Genomic DNA, 26,405 nt, shown 5'->3' with positions numbered 1-26,405 from the left:
ACTTGCAGAAAGAATAGAATTAGACCCTCCAAACATTATTCGTCTAGATTTCTGTTAGTTCCGGCCAATCATTGTCATTCCGGTGATCAACAGCTACGCTTCAATTTCAAACCCTACTTTGAGGGTTGCCTTTAAATATGTCAAAGTACGTACTCTATTATAGGCACTGTAATTGGATTATTGTGCACAATGTGGCAATAGGGTTTGAGATTTGTAAAGTGTAGTCATGTCCCATATGTCAACATACTCAACATTTCTAAGACTAGTTAAAATTAAAAATAAAAATAAAAAAGTATCTAAAACCGATAAAAAAGAAAGAAAGAATTATATGCTAAAACTTGTGTCCTCCATTTCATCCTAGAAGGCAATTATGAAATGCCTTCCTATTTGGGAGGAACTACCACCTTTTTCCAGGGAAGGCAGTGTGAGAGACATCCAGCAGGGCCTTGAAGCTATATGGCTCCAGCATTGAGTGCTCTGACAGAACTTTCCTATTAGGTTGTATGTAGCCCGTGCATGAAGTTACCATAATTAACCTGATATGAAGCAAAAATAAGTACAATAAGATAAGTCAGCATAGCATCACACTGCATATGTTGCTTGAAAAGAAAAGTCTCTGGCTGCTTGATTTATACAGATAGGTGAATTAACAGTCCAGAATAAGAAAATAAAATCATCCACAAGGTAACCAAGATCAAGAATATGATATAGCATCTGCATCTCAATTTGAATTAGTAGTAGTAAATCTCATAGCACCGATAGTGGTGTGACCATACAACCTTTGTGTTCCCTAATCCACAATAAGGTTCACGAAACTTATTCCAGTTCTTAAACACCATAGTCTTCCACTCTAGAAAATACTACTACTGGAGGAAGCACAGATATACCGGAGAACCACACTGAATCTATTGGATTCATATACAAAATACTACTACTGGAGGAAGCACCGAAGAATTTTAAATGTCCTTCCTCAACCCAACAAATTTATTTTCCCAATGAATCCTATTTTTCTAAACTAAAATACTACATTATGCAAGAAACAGAATTTCTCCATTTTATCATATCACGCCCATTATCCTAATGCATAACTAGGCATATTCGCTTTTGATAGCCATTATACATGTGTTCTGTAACCTCCACAACTATTGAGTGTCTGGAAACCTAAACATGGGCAGGAGTTGTTTAGACATGTTTCTTCGTATCTGCGAAATCACAACCCTTCCCCAACCATCTTTATGCCTAAATGTCATGCCTTTACTATCACTCTGCCATATGCCTATCTATTACCACCTATGACCATTTGTCCACCATTTTATTTCCTATACTTGTTTCTTTCGTCTGTTTGCTTTCAATTTTCTGTTTTTCATTTTCATGTTCCTAGATACCGTACAAAGCCACAAGTCAGTTTCAGTACTCTGATACTACATATATGTGGTGATAGTTAATGATTACTTAAGGATAAAAGAAAATTTGACAATGAAATTATTAAGGGTGGCACCATTAAGACTACGGTCTATCAGGTCATTTGATTTAATCACCACTGAAATTTATCTGGACAAACGGTTGACTGCAGCTCAAAAATAGCAAATGAACTCTTGTCCCAGCATATGTACTATGCGAAATGACATATCACCGTATTATGAATGTTTAAATCAACATGAAGTCCATTTTCAGGGAATCATAGAATCAATAACTCATAATTGCTCAAACTATTACACAATTAAGGGCTTTAGGGTTTCAGGTTTAGGGTTATATCAACTACATGTGCATGACACCCTCCTATATGAACTTCTGGGAAGATCATAGCAAAGAAGTCTGAGACCTAAAAAACATTAAATTCAAGAAGTAGAGACCTAAAAAAAATTAAATTCTGAAGAGGCGGATATCCGGTGGGTAAAATCACCGAATTTGAAAACAGGGTATAGAACACAATTTCTAATATGTTGGATTATTGAAGCTTGCCTATTATTAGATAACTTCACACCCTATACCATGCTTACTGCACTAATGCGTATCACAACTCTGATACACTTTGACCAGCAAAAGAAACTGCTTAATAATCTTCCATGTGCTTCTGTAGAAATGTAGGAGAACCAAGAAAAATATATTTTGAGTCTCATAATTCACATTATCTGGATCCTTCTCCCACTCTAAAACAAGTACCTAATTCATTTGAGTTGAATATTTTCAATTTTACTGAAATCAAAAGAAGAATAACAAAAGATACCCCAAAACTTTTTTTCTTTTTCGTGTCTTTGATTTTCTTGGCACCCAAACAAAATAGAAAGTGAGGCGGAATAGTAATTGTTCACACAGTATCAATCTAATAAAAGAATTAAACTAAATTCTTAACAAAAAGTCTATAATCATTTGGAAGCTAAATACTTAAAATAATCGCACTATCGTAAAATTGCAGAACTATTACTGAAACAGTGAACATATACAAATATATATATATATATATATATATATATATATAAAGAGATAGAGAATAGGGAGGGGATAAGGAAATTACTCCGTGTTGGCCGGCGTTGATGCGTTCGATCCAGAGAGGGTGCATTTCACGTGTATTTCTGGAGCGTCCCTAGGGTTCAAATTAAAGCTCAAATGATATCTAGAGAGAGAGACTAATGGCTAGGGTTTCAAAACTGTATTTCTGTTGATGATTGATGAAGGTGAAACGTATTCGGTCGATTCGCGAGAGATGCTGTACCTGTTTCGGCAACTCGTCTTCTGCAAACGACGTCGTCCGTATAGAATTTACATTATTTACTACAATTACATGCTCGTCTTAGGCCAACGACGTCGTCTTTGCGACAAATTATTATTGCTTGTTCGTCTATGACTAACGACAGCGTTTTAAAGAGTAATTATTGCTTGCTCCGCGAGTACCTGGTCCCGGTCAATCACTGGGGAAAATGGCAACTGAATGTCATAGCTTTATTACGTGTCATCAAGTGATTGATTGGGAAATATAGTCCCGAAACATGCAATATTTTATCCTAATAACAACCTTCTTTAAGTATTCAGCAACTGAGCGGGAAAATCACAATTCACAAACAGAAAACGTGAGAAGTTAGAGAGAGAGAATGTAGAGAGAGAAGTTAGAGAGAAGAGGATCCAGAGAAAACCTAGAGCGAGAAAGACGAGTCAGTGGAAAGATGAAACCTATAGTTCAGGTATAATTTTTCTTCAATTTCTGAAACTTTTTTTTCCGTGTATTTTCATAGATTCTATCATAATCTTTATTTTGAACCTCTGTCTTTGATAATTTTCAAGTAATACAGTCATACAAGGTTGAATCAATCATAATCTTGAATTGGAACATCTATCTTTTGATAATTTTCAAATCTATTTCTTAGCAAGTAATTTTTCTTCAATTTCCGAAACTCTTTTTTCCGTGTACTTCTATGATTCTATCATAATCTTTATTTTGAACCTCTGTCTTTGATAATTTTCAAGTAATACAGTCATACAAGGTTGAATCAATCATAATCTTGAATTGGAACATCTATCTTTTGATAATTTTCAAATCGGCAATAGAGTCATACAAGATTGAATCACACACTGATTGCTGAAATTTTATACTCCGATTGATTATTGTTTACTTGAATTAGGTATATTTTGGTGAAATTTTTGTTCTAATCAGGACCATCGGGTGGATAGATCTTTGATTTATTTTTTTTCTTGCTTTATATCGCTGATTTGAACTTGAATTGTTAAGAATTTTATTCTCTCACGAGAAGAGATTAAATATTTTTGTGTTACAACTTTCTAACTGTTCTGCTTTATTTTTTCTGTCCTGACATTCAACAGTCAAAAGGTTACTTGAATCAGGTATTTTTTGGGAAAATGTTCTAATCAGGACCATCAGATGGATAGTTCTTTGATTTCTTTTTTTCTTGCTTTATATAGTCAGAGCTGCTTCGAACTCTCTCTTAATTTTTAAGAATTGTATTATCTTACAAGAAGTGATTCAAACCTGTAAGTATATATATATATTTACAATATAATAGAAGTTATTTAATACTCTGTATAGATTTACAATATAGTATAACCACAGTGGTGGTGTGGATGAGATAGTAGAGAGCCATAGTTGACTGTGTTTGCGATTCTAGATGGTGATGTTTAAATTTACAATTCCATATGAACGCTGAGGAGTATAGGTCTGTCCGATCAATCTTTCTGGGCTTCCCCTAGTCTCTGTTGTCAATTGGTGTTTGATTTGTGTCATGAAAACTTATAGTTGCATATTAATGGATAAATATTTGACTGAAGTTGAGAATAATAATTGCTGCTGGTATGTCATGCTTGAGGTAAGCTCTTTTCAAATGAATATATATGTGCTTGTTCACTGTGATAAATATTTCTAATGAATATGTCTGGGAACCAAACATGCATTCTGTGTTTTTATAATTTGCCAATTGTCTTGTGATCCAAACTGTTTGTTTCGACTGAGTACGTTTACTCTTGGAACCAACTTCCTTACTAATGTTTAAGTTTGGCTGATGCAATATATATAATTATGACTCTGAATCTCTATCTGTTGGTTGGTTCTATTGCTTGATTGTCAGAAAAAAACTATTCTGTTTTGGAAGGCTAGTTAGCTACCAATACACTATTTATAATGAGATATAAACTTTAGTGACATTGAATTGAAATATCTTTCTATATCTTTGTTAGTCATATATTTTTAATTTTTTCATATGTCATTAAACGCAATCGATTTATATTCTCAAAATAATTTAGTTTCCATTTTTTTTTTTTTGGTGGTGATATGCATGTACTTTCCTGTAGTTATCATTTTAAAAATAATTACTAACAGTAATGTTTTCATATTGAAGGTCTGGCTTAGGACACTCATGTCAACCCAAAAAAACACTATCCTGTCCTTGCCAAAGACCAAACCCTCCCTCCTTCTACCAGTTACAACAACCGCACTACCCAAGCTTGCACTGTTTTTCCCCCAGCTATTCACAACTGGTGAGAATCCTCAAATCCCACCCCCTCCCAATCTCTGTATCATCTGTGAGAACTCATCTAAGAAGAAGGGCAATGATTATATTAGTTTTAGAGGACTTTCGGAACATTACGACAAGGTTGACAGCTATGAATCAAAAAACCATGGGAGCAGGGACTGGCAATTGGCTAACTTCCATTATGCTAAGGATTTCTGCCGTACTTGTGGAAACAAGTTCCAGGATTGGAAGAAAAGAAGTGATCATGAGATATATTGTCTGATACGCATCTACAAGGGTATTGAGCTTTAAATCACTCGGGTCTGCTGCTTACTCTTTTTGTACTGGCCTTGGGGCTTCTATTAGCGCTAATAAATAAAGAGCCCCAATAGACCTTACTAGCTAGCTGCTTGTAAATTTGTTTTCTAATATGATATGAAGACTTTTTTTTTTTGTGCAAGTCAATACAGTGTTACTATTAGATAAGAATAGAATTGAATTGAATATAACCACGTGCGTGTTATATGTTGGGCATCTTACAGTTTGCATTTCAGAAATTGCTGCTTTGTCTCATGGTCTAGTTGTTTCATGCATGTTTGTTGTTCTGTAGGTGGTCCTATTATGTAAGCTGTGTTTTTTCTTGAATAAAGGAATTGAGCAGCTCTAGCTGCTTGCTTTGCCAGCTTGTACATTTTCCATTTTCAATATGGTTTGTGGGAACAAGGTTGTGATGTTTATGACACTTAGATTATATGCAATTCCTATATGGTAGATTGCTTTGAAAATACAGTGTAATCGAGAAGAACACGGCTTGCATACTTCAACAGTTGTATTAAATGGAAGCAGCACCACCTTGGTCCCATTGACCAAATTGGTGTTGCTTGGTGGAGTGCCTGTATAGTTTGAATGGCATTAGAGGGTTGCTTGGGAAATATGTGATATAATAAACCCCTTTGGACTGCCTAAAGAAATGGACCTGAAGGAGTGCCATTTCAGGGAGAACAAAAAGAGATGTTGACAAAAGCAGCCAATTTTAATTTTGTGATTATTACTTGGCCCTTGACAAGTTTTGTTTCTGGGAACAAGCTTGTGATGTTTATGACACTTATAATCTATGGAGAGTATAAAGTAGTAGGTGCTTTTACTTAATAGCATATCAGTACTTGGAAACGCCCTTGCCATAGGTGGATTTGAAGATGTCCCAAAGCAGAGGAAATTGTGATGACATAAACGCCCTTGTATGATCAAATTCATATTTTCACAACAAATCTGCCAATGAGAGTCCCACCAGCTAGTTCCGGCGACACCAGACCCTCAATCAGAAATCCCTTTCCAAATCACCTCAAACCCCCATTCCATCCCTCCTCCTCACTCAAGTGCACCAACCCTCGCACCTCCTCAAGTCTGCAACAACCCACCTCCATTCTGAAGAGACCAAATAACACAAACAAGGCCTCATCCAACCCATTCATCAGTGAACCAAAGGACACACCCCATAAACCTCTTTATAAGCACAGAAGGGTTACCTTCTCGGAACACACCACCCCTCAACCCCCAACACCCCGCCCGCCCGCCCCCCTCCTCTCTCAAAATGACAATGTCAGCAACCAGAAACCTCCCTCTCGGTTCATCGATGATCACATTAACATCCTTTCTGATATTGACCCTAGAAACACCCAATCCATGGTTGATGAAATCTTCAGATTACGAGTTGAGTTGGCTGAATTTAAGAGCAATTACTAGTACAAGCATCTGCGAGAAGAGGTTGAATGACTCGGGGTTAATGGGCGTTGGTCTTGAATCTCAAAGGACTTTGAGGGATAGAGTTACTGAACTGAGTGATCAGATCATCAACCTGAATCACATCAATGACACTGCTCCTCAAACATCCAGTTTGCAGTCCTCACCACCCATGCAAAGCACCTCCATCCACCACCCGAACCGCCGTGACAGTCACTGTGAAGTTGCCGCCAAGGATAATTTGAATTTAGTTTCAAATTCAAATTCAAATTTGGTCTCCTCAATTTCAGGCACTTGGCGACTTTACCATGGACTTACTTAGCTGGGGGAAACCATTAATTCCAAAGCATGCGTTTACACTATGGATTGCTATCAAGCATAGACTTCCAACTCTGGACAGGCAATGCACTTCACACATTGACTTGGTCACTTGTGTTCTCTGTAACAATGCTCTGGAATCTCATGACCACCTTTTCTTCATGTGTTCATTTGTTAAGCCCTTGTGGACCTTTATACAAATGCATTGTGGGTTCCATATCCAACCGACAAATTGGGCAAGTTTGATTTCTTGGGCGGCTTACCATTGGAGAGGGGAAGGGTCTCCTCACAGTAGCTCAGTCTCGAGATTGGCATTGGCCTCCTTGGTCTACATTGTTTGGGCGGAGCGTAATTGGAGGATCTTCAGAGGGAAAAAATTGTCCCAAAACTCACTTCTAGATCTCACATTGGACTCAGTAAGAACTAAACTCCTATCCACCTCCATTAAGGATTCTACCACCGGAAGACAGATTGTTGAAGAATGGAATCTGTCGTGATCTGTTTTGTTTCCTCCGGGGAAGCCGCCGAATACCTAAATGCGGAGGTTTCCTCCATGCGCTAACCGGAATGTGGATCTGCCGGTATCGGCCTCCATTGCTCTCAATTGTGTTTTGGGTTGTCGCCTTTGGGCATGTCATCTTTGGATTGCCTTTGTAATTTGTTTAGTTGGGCTTTTCTTGAGCCCTCTTCCTTTGGTGATGTATTGTTTCTATTTTCAATAAATTCATTTTACCGTTAAAAAAATATATATATATGTCATATCACTGCTTGGAAGTTCAAACACCTTTTTTTAAAGGAAGATTTGTGCAGACAGTCATTTCGTGAAGATTTTATGAGGTGGCGCTTTTTGGATATTTGGCTAAACAGTTTTTGAATTTTTTTTTTTGAATGTTTTGGATAATTATTTGGACTTGTGATGGGTATGTGGTACTGATATTTTGTTTAATTATTTTGATAATATTATTTTGTTCCTGCAATGATATTAGAGGTTAATTCTGACCCTCCTAGTTTAACTTCCACTTAAAAGTGGGTGCTTAAGACAAATTACAGATTACCTCATAGTTATTCTTACACAAGTACTCAGAAATATTGACAGATTTTTTTGTTGGGTTGATGAGCCTGATTTTGAACCTATTGGTAAAATAATAATAATAATAATAATTAAGATTAATAATAATAATTAAGATTAACTATCCAAACTCACTTGTCTTCTAATTGGAACATACGTGAATTCATATAAAAATCCGTTCCGAACCAGTAGAACCATGTTATTGTTTTTCTTTTTTGGTTTAACGTTATTGTTCCGGAATGTTGATTAGCTTTGTTATTACTGTATTAAAAAAAGAATAAAATATTGATAAACTAATCACAAAACAAAAGTCATGTCAAGGAAAACATAATTAATAATACTCCATAATAAATGAAGAAAAGACAAAAGCATGCAAAAAATGAGTAATGAAAAAAATATTTAAAAGGTTACGAAAGGGAAGAAGCTTTGTTTGTATGCTGATAGTACTAGTATACATCAAACTTGTAAAACACGCATATACCGAGTAGTGACAGGTGTCAGATATAAAAGCAACAAATCACGTGATTTCCTGGTATATGCAATTCCATTTTCTTTCTTTTTCAGTTAGGTACTGCACTTCTGTAATTTTGTTGCGTCGGAGTACCTCCATCTTATTATTGTGCAGTGGACAAACCATCATAAAAATGTAATTACTTTTATAGCCTTTTATACAATAACAAACATACAAGGACACTAAAATAACAAATATACAATGATACTAAATATAAAGGAAAGAATTGTGGAACATATATTTTATGACAGGAACATGTCATTTCTCATGATATCAGAAAAAGAAAATTTTAATAAATTATTATTATTATTTATCAAACAATACAAATATATATAGATACATGAATATTAAAAAGAGAAAATACATATTTGTGGAGTGTATAATAAGATAATAAACTTGAAGAATTAGTAAGCATGATGAATAAAAGGTGATCAAATAAAATAAAATGGATAAGATATCACTCATGCCATGCATGCATGAAAATGATAGGAAAAAATAAATAAAAAGGAAATGCATCTTTAGTCTTTTTCTTCATAGAGAAGAAAAAGAAAAACATCTATACATTTTACTTGGCTGTTAATTTGTTGTGAAAAATAAGGGTAAAATGTGCAATTCTCATTCGCATATACATACATACACACACACACACATATATATATATATCATATTTTTCTTTTTGTTTCATTTACTTATTAGCTGTTATACAGCATTTCCCCCTCATATTTCATCCTTTTAAGTACAGAAAAAAAGAGAAGGAAAGCATCTCCACACTCTCACAAAAACTCTCTCTCTCTAGGGTTTTATAGGTTGTGTGATAGTGAGAGAGGAGAGCGGAAGTGAAATGGCATCAAATGGGGTTTTTGGAAGGTTCTGCAGAGCTCTGATGGCGGCGGCCGCCGGCATTCCGAAGGACACTCGGGAAACCAGGGTCCTGAAGGTCGGACCCATCTCCCCGGAGCTGAAAAAATTTATGGGCGTCCCTTCAACGTGTCGCACCGATGCCGTGAGAAAGGTGTGGGCACACATAGTGCAACACAAGCTTCAGGTACGTTCATGTCTCTGTGATTCCATTTCATTATTGTTCGACCAAATTTTTTCCTTTTCTGTTTATAGATTTATTTGTATATATATATATGTGTGACCCTTTTCCACTACACAGTTTTCTCTGTATGCTCTTTTATTTGTTCATGATTTTGAATTTTTTTTTTTTTTTTTGGGCAAGTTTTATTTTGAATTTTTACTTGCTTCGATCTAGCTAATTTTTTTTTTGTAATGTATGTGTATAAATGATTATGGTACTCCTATTATACGGTTGTTCCTGGGATTTTGAACAAAGGGTTTTGAATGCATCATTTCTTTCTTGGTTTGTGTAAATATATAATACTACTCCTGTTTTATTATATGCTATTGATTATCTAGCGATACACATCATATCCTTTGCTAATAATGTCATGATATGGCATTGATGGGGCAGAAGATGATTTAGTAGCTTGACAATTAATCACCCGGTTACAGTTTGGATAACATTGCTCTGAATATTTATTTATATTAGGATTGACTCATTGTTGCCAATTAGAAGTAAAACCCTTAGCTCATCAAACAAGAAACTCCAAATCAATCTATAACATGCCAAAATGTGCTTATCTAAAATACCATATTAATGCAATTGTCTAGAAGAAAAGCCTTAGCTCATCAAACAAAGACTCAAATGACTCGTAGACATATGTGCATATATGTTATTGGGATACATAGTGATCATATCGTATGAATCGTACCTGTGGTTCAGAAAATTTATTCAAAGAAGCAGACTATAGTCACTTATCAAAAAAAAAAAAAACAGAAGCAGACTATGGTCATATATATAAATCACACATGTAGAGAGTGAAAGAGGGAGAGACATACATGCATACATTGTTGAGAATATAGTTCTAATTGCTTGGAGCTTGAGTTCTCATGACTCTGTTGTTTTGTAATTGGCTAATTTGGTTGTAAAAACAATTCGATCGGACTTGTTTTGACAACGAAACAAGCCAATTATAAAATATATATCTCACAAGTACAAATTAGACCCGCAAATGGATCGGATTAGGCGCAATCCAGTAATATTCTTTTTATTTTGTATTTATTTTTATACTGAGTTATTCTCTATTGCAATGTAGAGTGAAATATCAATTTTGTGGTTGTTTCCTCCTTTTGGAATTTGGAGTAATATAAAAAAGCACTTATAAAATGTTGACCAACTATTTTCACTGAAAAACCAGTAAGAGAGCTCTTAACCCCCTACCCCCACCCAAAATAAATATAAAATATAAGAGACAGAAAAAAGAAAATAGAATACTAGAGACTAACTTGTATATATTTGTTTATCTATTGATTATCTAGGGATAGACATCCTTTGCTAATGATGCATGTAAGACCTCTTATTCTATCATAAATGCTCATAGTATATATTGGATTCGCGGATAATTAATTAAGTTAAATGGATTTCTTTTTCTCTTGTTTTTTTATTTATTTTTAGATTTCAATTGTGCATCACCATGATTTTTGCCAAATGTCTGTCTCTTCTTTTAAGCTAACAAGGAAGTCATCAACCAACCTCTTCATCTCTTTTAGTAGTCCTACTGTTTGACTAATGTTTGGTTTTTATTTTTTTTATTTAATTGCTATTGTTATTGGTTGTTTTTAGAAATTGTAATGGTATGGATTGGATATACATAATATGATTTAGGTTGCTTAAGTTAGTTCTTTGATTTCTTAGTGCATTAACAATATCATTATTGGGCTTTGCAAATGGATACAAAATGTAACATTTTAAGACTCAAGAGTATCACCAACTCACCATGCCAAAACCCGTATGCTCATAATGTAGCTAGTGTAATTAATTAATGTTTGATGTGTATGCTCATAATGTAGATAGTGTAATTAATTAATGTTTGATGTGCTGTTGTTTTGCTGGTTTGGTTTACATTTTTATTTGAGTTGTCGTTGCTATTGATTGCTTTCAGAAGTTGTTGTGGTATGGATCCAACAGAGATAATTTTATTTTTTAGTACATTAATAATGTTACTGAAGAGCTTTGTTAATGTTTTGGTTCAATTTAAGGAATGGATTAAGGGCATGCCCTTATATTTTGTTTTGTGTTGCTAATGATTTTTAAAATATTTATTTTGTAGAGATATACTCTATATTTTTTCTTTTTCTTGTTTCATATGAACTACTTGGACAAGGGTATTAGTGTGACAAAAGTGTTGTTCTGACTATAAAAGATATACATGGTTTAGATAAACAGTAGGGGTACTGTGAAAACTTCATGCCTTCCCCCTTTTCTGGTTAAAATTTTTAGTGTAATTAATTATGTTTGATGTGATTTAACACTGGCCGGTTTGGTTTATATTTTCATTTGAGTTGTCATTTCTCTCGATTGCTTTCAGAAATTGTTTTTTTTTTTTTTTTTGAATGTTAAGGTAAACACATACTCATTTTTTTCCTTCCTCTTTGAGGATTGAGAGGTTATACCGCTAGGCCAAATGCCCTTTTTCAGAAATTATTGTGGTAGAGATCCAACCGAAATAATTTACTCTAGGTTGTTTAAATGAGTTCATTTTATTTGAGTGCATCTAATAATGTTACTGTTTAGCTTTGTCAATGTTTTGGTGCAATTTAAGGAATATAAAATGGCTTTTGAAAGGAAACCTGACAATGGATTAGGGCCTTAAGGGCATGCCCTGGTATTTTGTTTTATGTTGCTACTTGTTTCATGTGCTCTGCATGGACAGGGGTATTAGTGACAAATATGTTGTTCCGACTGTAAAAAAGGATATAATATGGTTGGATTAACCAGTAGGGGTGTGAAAACTTTCATGCCTGTCCCTTTCTCTGGTTAAAATTTGTACTTCTCTCTCCACCCGTTTATAATGATGCTTTACACTTTGCAGGAACTCGATGACCCAAACTTCATTCATTGCGACGATGAACTGAAGCCCTTATTTGACGGCCAAGAGAGCGTCAAGCTCTTGGACATCCCAAAATTGCTGTCCTTGCATTTCAAGGAGAAATGAAACTGGATCTGGATGTTAGGGTGTTGTTTAAAACTTGTGTTGATCACAAAACTGGGTGACTCCATTAACACCATTTTGGATGTTAGGGTGGTGTTTAGATGCTTTTTTTTTTTTTGGTTTTCCTCTTCATGCATGAACTCGAGACAAGAAGCCAAGACTGTTGCAGTTTCTTTAAGATTGATTTGCTATTGAACGAGATACTTATTATTTATGGGAAGTTTTGGAAAATGGTTCAGGCACATGTTTGTGTATAATAGCATGGTATATGTATCTTCTTTTCAAATTAAAATGAAACATTAGATCAAAGAACCCTCTCTAAAGGTTCAACTCATTGTTTGGATGAAGGAAAATACCTGTAAGCAAAGTGCCAATATCAAATCCATATAATAGACGAATCAAAAATAGTGATGCAACCTTCATTATCAAGTGTCCTGTACTTGGCATAATAACATCTGAGAATTGGTGCTTAATTTTGAATGTATTGTTTGTTTAACATCCAGTGGCTTAGTCGGTAGAATACCTAACTTCCCCAAGCCGTGTTTGAGTCTCCCTTCGCCCTTCGAGTATAGATCACGACGAGTCAACGCTATCTTCTGAGGACACTTGTGGATAGTTTCGAGGAATGTAGGCTAGGATCTTGCCAAGAACTGTTTTTTGTGAGGACCTTGTATTGCGTTCACCCCGGCCATATGAAGTAGACAGTAGCTGCAAGTTCCATTTTGCACACATACACATGATTCAAATGAAAAATATATATTTTGGTTGAAAGAAAAGATTGGTATTAAAAGAGCAAAAATGGAAAAATCTATTCCAAATTCAAAAGCTTTGACCTTTGCTGCACCTGTAAGACTCTTCTATTCAGAGAAGTTGGATAGTCTAACAAAGAATCCAGTAAAACTCCCAGAACCACATCCAAAATCATCTTGCAATGAACATGGATATCAATCTCCACTCTTTAACATCAAATTTGGAAAATTGTTACACAAAAGCCAAGTGTAATGCATGGTTCTCTGCATCAATATGGAACAAAATAATCCGATGATAAGATAACCGTTGTTTCTCATTTGAAACTGTTCATCTGCATGCTGCAACACTAGAAAACCTCATCTAAAAATCAATTTGTGCATGTCCATTTACCCATGTCAGCAGGAACTTCTTCCATAAACTAGTAGTTATTTCCAGCATAGTAGAGCAACACGACAATAATCAAATTATGGATACATTGCTTGTATCCAACATTGGTGCTACCACCTGACCAGAATGACAAGGAATTTTTGTTTTCAAATCTTTTACAAAAAAAAGGGAGGCAAACAATTTCCAGCCCCTCAACTTCAACCCACAGGTTAATGCATATATCCAACATTTAAATGAAAAGAAAATTTTCTTCGGTCAAAGTTCCATTATTCTAGATCTGGCTAGCTCCCTATACAATCTCATGAAATTGACATTAAAAAAAATATACATGTATAAACAAGCAGAGTTGACCCACTGACATCTGTGTCACAACTCCTTCGAGACCGGTGATCACTGCTCAGAACCCTATCTCAAACTCAAACTCAAACTCTTCACTACTTTCAAGAAGTTCTTTCATAACCTCTCCTTCTGTTAGCAAAGGAATATATAGAGTACAAGCTAAACACCCATTGGATGGAGAGACTCCAGATTCTGGACCTTCAATGTTTGCAGGGCACACACCTCCCACTGCATCTATTTGATTAACCGATTTCAAATGTAATACTCTGCCTCCTTACGTCCGAATACTCTGCCAAACATTATGTACAAGTAGGCACAAAGCAAACTTCATTAAAAAGTCCTGGGGATAAAATTGAATGCCAATAACATCTCCTGAGGAGGTCAGCTTATCTAAAGACATCTCTAGTTGCTTTAAATATGTGTTCAACAATGAGAGAACTCAAAAAAGTATTCTGGATAGCATCACTATGCTTCTTATAAGATTCTTTTGGTGAATGCTTGAAAAATATTTTTATTCCACATCTATAATGTTACTTGGATCCCACTGATTCATTGACACCTCCATCGGATTCTGATACCTGACTCGGTAACCTTCAACCTCGTGTGAACCAGGTAACCGTAGCACTGATTCTAAGGGATCACTCGTAGTAGAGAAGGGAGGTTCGGAAAAATGGTGCTGACGGCAAAATACAAAGAGGAGACTCCTGCCAATTTGTTCTCGTAGTGAATGCTGCAGGCAACTCTACTGCAAGTATTTCATTTCTGGACGTCTTGTAAACTCCACTAGGTATCTTACCAATAAATATCCTGTAAAACAAATTATCAATATGACTGAGTAATGAAATTTAGAAGGTACTCAGATTACTATAATTCACACATGTAGATGCATCACATAAAACATTACAATCACCCTAAGACAAGTAACAAACGGTTTTCAAACTGGACAGCAAGGAAACTTACACAACCAACAGACTTGAACATCTCTGTAAACAACACTGACATTTCATGAGGTTTCCATAATCAACCCAAGGTGCGTACAAACTTTCACGAATGACCATCCCTTCTTTATTTTTGGAGCGATAGAAGTATTGTCTAATTGACAATCTTCCCTGATTTACAAGGGATTTCAATGATCTTAATAGCACTAAGAAAATGATAGCTTCTGTTTTCTTAGTGTTTACAGTTCACATAAACAAAAAATAACACATGATAAAATGGTTGTGTTTAAGTCAATGGAGCCAACCTTGAAGGTTATTAAGTTGATATTTATTTCATGATCAACTTTAACACAGCAAGATAATTCCATAATAATAGTACTTATCGCATGGAAAACTAGAGGAAATGTATGCATAATAAAATATAAGCACTGGAAAGTCTGGAAGGAAATGTTAGGCCACTTATTATTGTTCTAAAAACATAGAGGAAATCTAGGCAATCTGCCCATTAACCTGACTAAAGATTCTGGTGGTACTTGCGCGCAGTGTGGAGCACAGAGGCTCAAGAAGCTTTCACTACTGGATGGCTTCATATTTACCAGAATCCTTCTCAGCAGAATTGCCAACATTGAAAGGTATTCAAAAGATTTAGCTGTACGCCACTTGGTAACCCTATTCACATACCTGTCCAGCAATCTAGGAATTTTTCCAATTTGATTAACTTTTCATGATATGATTGCAAATCTACAAAGAATATTTTGAAACAGAAGAAAGTTTTTAGGTAATTTGCTTAAGCAGACTGTTCTTAGGATTTCCTGTTATTTTTAGAGAAATAATTTAATTGTTAAAGAAATTTTGGTTATTATGTAGATTAAAAACGGTTGGTTTTTTAGCTCTACTGACCAAGGAAGTGATTACGAGTCAATGAACAAGGTCCATCATTACAACGAGCGATTAAAGTTTCTTTATGATCCTTGGTGTGAGGGGGCGACTTTATTGCAGAAATTTGGCTATAGAATTGTCAGAAGGTTGGGTTTCACATGGAATTCATCATTGTCGCAACTAATGATTGATGGTGGATGGAATTTTGAATTGTTACAGGAGGATATTTTTAAACCTATTAGAGATTATTTGTGTACATTGACAATTCACTCTAGAACTGATAGGTTACTTTGGGATGGAGGAAATTTCACATTCAAAAATGTGTGGGAAAGCTGTAGGGTCATAAATCCAGAGGTTAATTGGTCTAAAATTTGCTGGGGTAAAGCTAGACCGAGGTGGTCAGTTAATGGTGTCTTTCTGTTCCAAGATAGACTACCATCTATGTATAATTTGCAGAGAAGAAAGGTGCAGTTGGCTCCAAGATGTTCTCTTTGTTTACAAGGGATTGATACCAGAAATCATTTGTTTGTTCAATGTCCATTTGCAAGGAATTTCTTGAAATGGTTGGCAGACACTCTTGATTGGAGGACTGATTTTACTCTTTTGAACTCAATGGATGATTTGTTGACTTGGTTTTTGCAGCAGAGTAACAAAATGGTTCACACTATGCTAGTTGCTGGGCTTTGGGGTATTTGGCAAGAGAGAAATTGAAGACTTCATGACCACAGTTCTAGGTCCACCTCTGAGGTGGCTCGACAATTTTATATGAAGTTCTTGATGTTTATAATGTCCCCCTTAGGGACATTATTTAGCATTATTTGTTTACATTTCATTTCTTTTTCTGCAATAGGTTTTTCCATTTCTGTTTCATTCTGAGGGAATGCCCTCTGTGCGCCTGTAAATACTTTTTCTTTCTTTTACACAAACCCAATTATGAAAAAAAAAAAAAAAAAAAAAAGAGTTTTCTTTATGATCATTAAACATTAATTCCCCATCAACATGATTCTATTAGTTGGGTCCTAAAAGTATTTCTTCAGCTTTTTCCTTTTTTTCATTCTATTCCCAGCACCCTCACAAGTCACAACTTTATCAAAAATCAATACTTCTTGTCCCTGTTACTTCACCTTAGCATATTTCTAACTCCTAACCTTCTACCAATCTTCACTCCCTCTGATCAACAATAGTAACCTAGTTTGGTTGCTTTCCATGAAAATGAAAGGCCTTCTTTTCCCTGCTACAATAGGAGATTGTGACACCCTTGACTTGAAGCAAATTCTCAGGTTTCTTTTTCTTTTTTCTGGTAAACAAATTCTCAGTTTCTTTGTTATCAAATTACTCAAAGAAAAGGTATATTGTGAAGGCAACTTCAGGCCTCCATCACCTAGAACCATGAAATCTCATATTTATTCTTTGTCGTTGGCTAATTTGTACTTAATAGCCATCTCTATTGGAATTTCCCATGACAACCTTGCAAAGTCTTCTCCTACAAGCATCTCAACCTCGACCTACTGACCAGAAAGCTTTATTGCAAGGACCTCTTCTCAGAAAACCGTCTTCTTCGTCACACACATGCCAAGACATCGAAGACTTAAAGCCACCTTGACATACATTGTGCACTTTGTGGCAAAGAAGAGGGCTCGGGAAGCTTCTACAAACTTGGTGCACCACCAGAAATGAGGGGTTATGGATGTTAGCTGTCACATGAGATGGGACGGGTAAGGCCAGATAGGTAGCACCACATCTAATAGGGATGGGGAGGGTCTCGGGCTTATAAGGGCGGGTAGAGAGCACCCCCTAACAGCTTAAACTTTTAAGTAGAAGTGAAAGCGCCCACCCCATTATATGAGCCCTATTGGATCCTAAGAGCTACTTGGCTTGGCAGCTAAATCCCAGAGTTTGCACACACCTCAAATGCACTTTACAAAGAAGAGAGACCAAACACTCCTAGTAGCCAACCAAACTCCAAGGCTCCAAGAAACCCCGATATCCCTTGAGATGACCTATGACCAGTACAATGCAACTCCCCATTGCAATGTTGTCTTATAAAATTAAATGTCTAACGTACTCCACTAAATAAGGCCTTATTGTGTCTTATCCACACCATGCCCCAATGATTACACACTTATACTTGTAATTAAGAACACAACTGTACTTAGTTCTAATCGTATCTGATGCAAGTATTCATATGGCCCTGTGGGTTGACCCATCATGTTGCAGAGGGTACATGTGTTATAAACAGATCCCCCATATATATTTGTATTTACCTCTATGTGCCCCCCACTCCAGCGGACCAGCGCTACAGGAGGCATTAAACCCGCATTTAAGAAGGCAAACCATCTCAACTACCAAAAACCTCCATTTGGACCAAACCTCAAGTATCGCTGGCATCTTAATCCTTCCGCTGCTCGCATCACCTCTCACTAATAACTAAACCTGGAGGAGTCATTCATCACGTTCCTAATTTTCCATTTTCTGACTCTCCCATAAGAATTATTTTGATTTCCACCTAGATCAGTCCACCTAAACCTCTCATCCATCTCAAAGAACACCTCATCGCTTTATTCCTTATCTTGAACCAACAAATTATAGACATGAGCGTTCATGGATCGAGATTAGGGTGACCTGAACTGGCATTTAGACACCTTTTGCTCAAGTTGAACTCAAGGTGACATGCATGGCATAGTGAAGCTTTGCAGGTTACATAAGGAGATGAATCCCATTCCTGGTTACAAATTTAACACTAACTATTTATTGAAGGTAAATTATGCAGATACTGATATTCTGAAAATAAACAATGTAATCCATTTCTCATAAACTTTCAAATAATTTCATAGAAAGACATATAGACACCATATAAGAAAGAAATAATGAATAGGATCTTTTTTAAAGAAAAAAGATAAACAATTATAATCACACAAATAAGATGCAAATCAATGCACATTTAAATTATATTCAGAAAACGCTCAAATAATAATGTAAGGATTTTTTTTCATTATTATTTTTCCTTTCAGTACAGATCATGCCAATACTTAGAAAAATACTAAAGAATTTGGAGATTAAGAAGTATAAGGGCATATATGGTGGAATAAGCAATTCCACAAACCAAATGAAGTCGGAAAGAGACCTGTAATATGTACACAACGATACATCTTCATGTGTACCCAACGGATGCCAAAAGTGCATCACCGTAAATATCTTGACCGGAGAAGTAACTTCCCCTCGCGTTTAAACATTCCTTGAACTGAACAGCCTTTTTTTGCAGTAGTTCTGATGACAGATCCAGCGGATACCATATGGGAGCACGAAAGTACGGTCTTGTCACTGAAGAAGCTGTGCCAATGGTCCTGTAAAAATTGTGTAGTTTTTCAAATAAACAGATATTCACAAGGTACGTTTATATAAAAGAAAGAAAGGGTCCACCCTCTCCCACTCTACCAAACTTGCACTATACCCTACAGGGGTTGAGTGCCAAAACATTTAGCATCAACTTCCAACCTGTCAACTCAAGCCCACCGGTACATAAAACTTCCCTTCCTTGCTTGTCAAGCATGGAAAATTAAACTTCACTGGAGTCTATGAGCTGCCCACCCATTCATATTAGAGTTTTGTGCAAATCTATTATTATCAGAAATGTAGTTATGAATTTCCCAGCTAACTGTTTTTTTTTTTTTTTGTTTTCCTTTCAAAATAATATCTAATTCAAGTTGGGCATGGCAAAAAATAAGTTCCACAAAGATTTAGGATTCAAAATTATTCCTTACTTTACCTAAAAATCGGAATATTAGCCGAGTAGTACAAATAAAATTCAAGTATATGAGGATATTCAAACCACACCACACACACCAAACTATACCAACTAAAATTTATGCAATCCCCTACCTGGAAATCAGAACCTTAGATGCATCCGTTAAACCAAGTCCGTGGGCCATAACATCCAAGTAATAACCACTAAAGGAGACACTAAGAGTTATGGGTATTGGGTACAACACTTTTGTCAACTGAATATGGAATACATATGGCTTCAATCAAAGTGCTTTCTGGCAAGCTACATTGTTGGTTACTACAGACTATATAATCTCAGGATCGTAAGGATCTTGCCTCTTCATCGAAAACTGTGCTTCCGAAATAGAAATGAAACCAGGTAATGTTGCAGCAGCCCTCAAAATAAGTGACATGAGTTATAACCAACAATGGATTTGTTTCAACCTCAGGATTTACATATTTATATAAATTATAAGACTTTGCATCACAGATGGCAAGAACAGAAACTGGAACTGAACCATTCAGCTGATCCTCTCTCCATAAATCTGCTCTAAAGTGACCGCTCAACAGATAAAAAGATGAAAGAAACTTCACCAATGGAACGAAGATAATGAAGAGAAGTCAGAATTAACTCAATTTATAGAAGATAAAGCACTACCAATCAGATGTTTTAACTAATGACATAAAGATGCTAGACATATACCGAGATTTCTGATCACTGAACAAGAAACATATTTTCTTACTTGGTAAAATGAAATCTTCTTGACTTTAGTCTATTTCAGCTTAAGTAACCTACCTCATTTGAGAATAAATATGTGAGACGTAGAACTAAATCATCCCGTGCTTCTCATACAATGGGATTACTTGTTGTAGGGTTGATCCCTATCTGTAACAGAAGAATAGAACTAATAAAAAAAAACATACTTTATCAGCCAATTACAAATTTACACGTAATAAAGTAAAGAGGTGAGACGAAACATACATAATAACCTAATCTGAATATTGCACCCAATAAGAAATTTGTTTTAGGAGGCATGTAAAAACAGAACAGGCAAAAGTGTTAGCCTTGTACAAGTAGAAAATAGTGTTAATAATTAGGGTGTTTGCCACATGGACAATGACATGGTTTTTAACAAAATAAGTGTTCAACAAGCATAAAGGTGCCCATGTCCTAGACCTGTATGATTGGAGCTGTAAATAATGACAAGACAACTGAAAGTTTGATGAGTGAACTCGCAACCAAAAATGAAACACTGAGGGTTAACATTAAGCTAAAAACTCTTCTTTCAATGCTGTAAATGAACCGACTGGATATATAAATGGAAAAAGAAAATAGAGAAGAGAAAAGAATACTGGAATATAATAAAATGATCTTCTTAATATTATCCTACAAGGTAAGTGGAAAAGAAATCATTGTCACTACTCTGGGGAAAAAATTTAATAAAAAATCATTGTTGAAGTTAACTCGTATCAATATCATAAACATCATTTAGTGACTATCACTGGTATTAAAATGGTATTTGAAGTTAAATAAGTATGTAGAAAATTGAGTGAAATTTAATTTAGATAACTACCACTGAACAGAAAAGAGGAGAGCTTATAATAAAACCACTACGCGTTACTATTCTCCGCTGTAATTTTGACATCATTTCCATTGTTGAATCAAAATCTAGAATTTATACTGGAACCGTTGGTAACTGAACATTGCCAGTACAATTCACACGATGAGCAGTAGCCAATTAATGTGGTATCAAGGAAATAAGAAAGATAAGGTTTATAATTAACAAGCACGAAGCAAAACCTTTTCCAAAGCCATCTCTGCAGCAGATTGCTCTGAGTCATTCTTTTTACTTTTTAAAGGTTTCTGACACCACAAAAATTTCTGGAAGTTGCAAACAGCAACGTTTAAGGCAAGGACCCTTCTGTGAGATGGATAGCCCTGAGAATCCTTTTTGAGTGGATTCTCGTACTTCCTCGATCTTATAGCGTGCCTTGGTACCAAAGTTCCGGTGTATAATAGCCTTAGGGGTAAGCAATGTCTTCTTTAATGCAACACCTGGGTATCCTCCCGTTTCCATCAAACCCCGTCCAGGTGATGGAATAAATATAAAGTATTTGACAAGATAAATTGGGTTACTGCTACTTTCCCCATGTGTTGAAAAACATCTCAAACCAACTCAATCACATGATATAATTCATTCACAGCAAACAAAGAAAACATCTGGAATTCAAATTTGCCTATTAAAAATTAACTAACACACTACACTCAATCTCTCTCTAGATTCACAATCATAAAAAATAAAAGGGTTAATTACATCCACACTCCCTGAGATTTGCTCTATTAACAGCTAGATGAAACTTAGCACATTTTTTAACATGCACACCCCCTGTCAGAAATATCATCCAAACAAGCCTTTAAAATGCAGAAAAAGACGAATTTGCCCTCCAATCTTTAATTCATTTTAATAATAAAAATAAAAATATATATCTCAATTTGTAAAATGACAAATTTGTCCCCATTAATTGAAGTCCTCTGTCCGTATTTGACGCCCACAGCTTCTCTTCCCCTCTCTCTCTCCACCGGCTGCCACCGTCTCTCCTCAACAACGGCTGCCGCCTCCACCCGCCACCACCATCTCTCTTCACCCATCGTTACCATCTCTATTCAATCATGATCGCAGCCACCATATCTCTACACCCACTGCCACCATCGCACTCCACCCACCGGTGATTACCGTGTCACCATCTCTCTTATCATTACCAACATGGTTGATCTGTGCGGACCGTGCCTATAGGTGGCCCAATAAGCCGCTGTGAGAGTAAGGAGGAGGTTGGTTGTAGATGGGCAGTATGAGAAGGAAGTGGATTGCAGTGGTGAAAGTTGCAATGAACTAGGGTTTGTGAAATTTTGTGAAGGAATTCGGATTGATTTATGGTTTGCAGACTGCGGCGGAGGTGACGATGAAGGAATTGTTCCTCTCATTCTTCTTCTTGCTCCTCTGTTTCTTCGAATTTGGGTCGGAGCTTTCCCGGCATTCGAGATTCTAAATTGATGACCGACAACTCTTCATTGTGTATTATATTTGTGTATTAATTATCAGTGTGTGACTAATGTGATTGAAATCAGATTTTTTTGTAGAGAGAGAAGGATTTGATTAAAAGGAAAGTTATTGAATTTGGTATGTGTTTGTGCGTATGTACGTTTATGTGATCACAAACACACTCAATTCTTAGCTTTTGAGAAGTAAAAAAGACATTGAATTCTTCAACTTTCCTTTTCAACAATTATACATATGTGGTGGGGGTTTGAAGCGGTGGTGGGGCTGAGTGGTGGCTGTGGGTGTGATGGTTAAAAGGTAATTTTATTATTTAAATAGGACAATTAATAAGTCAAGGGGCAAAAAAATCAATTCACCCTGTGTCAGATGTGGCAGGGGTGTCTTTGTAAACTTTAGCAAATTTGAGGGGATGTGGTTGTTCAAAAAGGGGTTAAGTTTCATCTGTCTGTCAATAGGTCAAACCTCAAGGGGTGTGAGTGTAATTAACCCAAAATAAAATAACAAAGACTGGCTCACAAATAAACTAATCTATCCATGATCTCTTCTTAAATAAAAAACTTCAAGATATATAGCGTTCGGAAAGAAAAATAAATAAATAATCTGCATCACCCAGATTTATATGCAAGTGAAGTTAGTGAACAAATAGTTTTATAAAAAAAAAAAAATTAAAAAAATTTTTTTTAAAAAAAACCTTCTTAGTAAGTGATGTTGTATCTCTAAACTAACATGTTTGTTAGTAAAATGATCCGAGTGTCGTGTGAGAATAAGGTTCACTATGGAATAGACAATGCAAAGCTAATCTTCAACAACCAGAAAGATTAAATTTTGCAAGCATGAATTAGCAAGGCCCTGCTTGGTTTGTGTTTTGTTTTAACCCGAAACAAAACAAGTGTTTTGTTGTAGAGTGATTTGAATACTAATCGGAAGCATATTTGGTAACGTCCATTTGTTGCAAGATTTTGGAAGCAAAAACATGAAAACATGTTTGGTAACAGAGTGTTGCAAGTTTGAAATATATAATGGTTAGTTTTAAAATGTCATTTAAGAGTTTTTCAATATATATATATTTATTTATTTATTTTTCATCGCTACAATACCTGTTGCTACAGTGCTGAAATATGTAAAAAACACTAAATTGGTGTTTCGATTTTTGACTATTATTTACGAAACGTTTCAGCACTGTGCAAAATAAAATATTTTTTACCAAACATTCCACTGTTCATTGCACTACAGTACCCGACGAAAACACCAAAAACAAAACACATACCAAACAGGCCCCAAACGATTATCAATCCCAAGGTTGTTTAAATTAGAAAGGGGACAAAAGACAAATTGACATTTGGCTGTCTTACCCACTCTTTTGAGGTAAGATCTTTCCAAATTGAATTAACAGCATCAAGAAGCAATTATGATAACTATATTGATTTGTTGCTCAATAGATTGCACGAACAAGGACATATAGCACGGACCCAAACCAGACATGAATTTAACTCTATCAGTGATGATACAAGCAGTATTTTTTTTAAAATAATAATAATAATATTATCTTTCCATGTCCCAAATGACTCTATCACATCTCCCCCTATGGTCAATATGTGCCAATATATAAATAAACCAAAAAGTACTATTTTCACATCTAACACATATGGAGTGTGATCGACATTGCTTATCAGGGGAAATTAAATAATAGAATGTGGTCAACACATCAGTCATTATCGTCTATCAAAACATGAGTTCGTACTTTGACACAACGACAACTCCTACACTAGAATGTCTTTGCTACATATGCAAAGCTCAGCACTAAATTACTTGAAAAAGTATGTTTGTACATTACTTTCAACAGTTACTTATCCAACGCTCAGCACTAAATTCACCTCCCTCCCTCCCCACCTAGAAAAAAATATACCTTCACATTAGATATTGTCCAAAGCATAGCATATACAATTCTAGATCATTTAAATAAAAAACGTCTAATTTTACTCTTCACCGATTATAAACTTTCACTCTTCACCTATTATTACACTTTTGGCGGTATCCAAAATTTGTTGGGTACCACGTATATTGGATGCAAGAATGCAAGGGAACAACTTTACACGACACCCCAATTTCAAATTTTACAACGCACTATATGTACTTCATGGTCATGGTATCAAAAGAAACATTAATCCATGACTAACAGAAGCAAAATAGATGTACAATGTACTGGGAATTTCACAAAGCATTAAACCCCAAGATTCTGACGAAAATGACTAAGAAGATCCAGAATGTGCGTCTGTGTATATATATAACAAATATAATAAAATTTAAATCTTTTTATTAATTAGTATATAATAAAGTGATGAAAGTTCAACACAATATTACATTAATTCTAATAGTAACAAACAAAAGCAAAGAAAAATAAAAGGTACAAAGATGGAAAATTAGTTGAAGAAGACGAAGAGAAAAAGGAAAGGAAACTGAAACTACGTTAAATATGATAAAGAAATTCGATAAGATAAAGCCTACGAAGCTATACAAAAATGGGTTGATAATGAGGAAAGAGAACGATACCTCTCTCCATCAATTTTTCGTTTAAAGTTATTTATCAGTGTTTCACTCTCTCTCCCCCAGTGTATCGAACTGTCTTCATTCGTAGGGTTTTCTTTGGGACCATGTTTGGTAAAGTGTGAAAATAAAGAAAAAAAAAATTCTTATCATTTCCTTCCTTTTTCTTCTATTTATAAAAAAAATAACAAAATCAACGCATCATTCCTCCATTTCTTTTTATTTCCTTTAATAATTTATATCAAACATAAAACATTTCCCTCCATTGTAATTTTTTTCTTTTCTTTTCCTTCCGTTACTCTAGTACTAGTCTGGGCCTAACTGATTTAAAGGAGAGAAGAGTGTTGGAAAGTATATTCTTCATATTAAATTTAAGAGAGATAACTAACATTAAACTAATATGTCATGTAAATTTAAGAGAGATAAGTAACATTAAATTAATATGTCATGAGGTAATTAATAATGTACTAAAATAATTAATTAAATATGAAACTCAACATTTAATCAAACATGCAAAACAATGCAATAAAATACTATAAAAAATAAAGAACTTGGATCGAGACTAGTATTTAATACTATATCCGTAAGACAATTTACGTCCCGTATGATGCTGACGGATTCAACGCCTAAACTCGTGAGTACGACGAACGTGGAACCACCTGTGTGTAATACTCTCTTCGACTCAAAAATGCACATATACTATAAAAAAAAATATGAATTGAGTTCGATTTGAACTACTCCAGCTCAGTCCAATTACAATATGGCTCGTTGCTATAGATATTGGTATAATGGTTCAAACCACTTGACTATCGGGTTGAACATACTTGGGTTCATGAGAAAGGGAGAGAAGAAATAAGAGAATTCATGTAAATTCTTTATCAAAAGCGTTGGTGTTTTTTGGAATTGGGACACACCCATTCATACACGCACCCTTACACATTCCAAGAACTGAAATATGTTGTTTGTTTACCGAATATGACAGGGACCACCAGGCGCGATGGCTTAAAATGTTGCATTGGTTTAACCAAATGCGATGGCTCAAAGCGTTGCATTGGTTTAATACGTTATTGTCTAACGTAATATACATGGACACTGC

General features: G+C 35.4%; 1 protein-coding gene and 2 long non-coding RNA genes across 3 annotated transcripts; 1 reads left to right on the top strand and 2 right to left on the bottom strand.

The window, feature by feature from the left end:
• Nucleotides 1–138: 138 nt before the first annotated feature.
• On the bottom strand, nucleotides 139–2,738 carry LOC132312138 (uncharacterized). Its single transcript, XR_009483191.1, has 2 exons — nucleotides 2,516–2,738; nucleotides 139–536 (listed from the first exon to the last, which is right to left on the bottom strand). It is a non-coding gene; the product is annotated as an uncharacterized LOC132312138 (long non-coding RNA).
• Nucleotides 2,739–9,318: 6,580 nt separating this feature from the next.
• On the top strand, nucleotides 9,319–12,893 carry LOC132313434 (protein TRI1-like). The gene is made up of 2 exons (XM_059812232.1): nucleotides 9,319–9,641; nucleotides 12,532–12,893. Exons 1-2 carry the CDS (start codon nucleotides 9,438–9,440, stop codon nucleotides 12,652–12,654), a joined length of 327 nt encoding a protein of 108 aa, XP_059668215.1. The 5' UTR covers nucleotides 9,319–9,437; the 3' UTR covers nucleotides 12,655–12,893.
• A 608-nt stretch (nucleotides 12,894–13,501) lies between these two features.
• Nucleotides 13,502–25,571, bottom strand: LOC132312130 (uncharacterized). The gene is made up of 4 exons (XR_009483190.1): nucleotides 25,316–25,571; nucleotides 20,503–20,592; nucleotides 19,069–19,288; nucleotides 13,502–14,934 (listed from the first exon to the last, which is right to left on the bottom strand). It is a non-coding gene; the product is annotated as an uncharacterized LOC132312130 (long non-coding RNA).
• Nucleotides 25,572–26,405: the final 834 nt, after the last annotated feature.

The sequence above is a fragment of the Cornus florida genome, unplaced genomic scaffold, assembly GCF_030987335.1.
Source record: "Cornus florida cultivar Cherokee Brave unplaced genomic scaffold, ASM3098733v1 CherokeeBrave_3.0.0_Hap2_Chr01, whole genome shotgun sequence".
Taxonomy (NCBI): Eukaryota; Viridiplantae; Streptophyta; class Magnoliopsida; order Cornales; family Cornaceae; genus Cornus; species Cornus florida.
The sequence above is the reverse complement of the archived record's forward strand: the minus strand, read 5'-3'. Positions and strand labels throughout refer to the sequence as shown.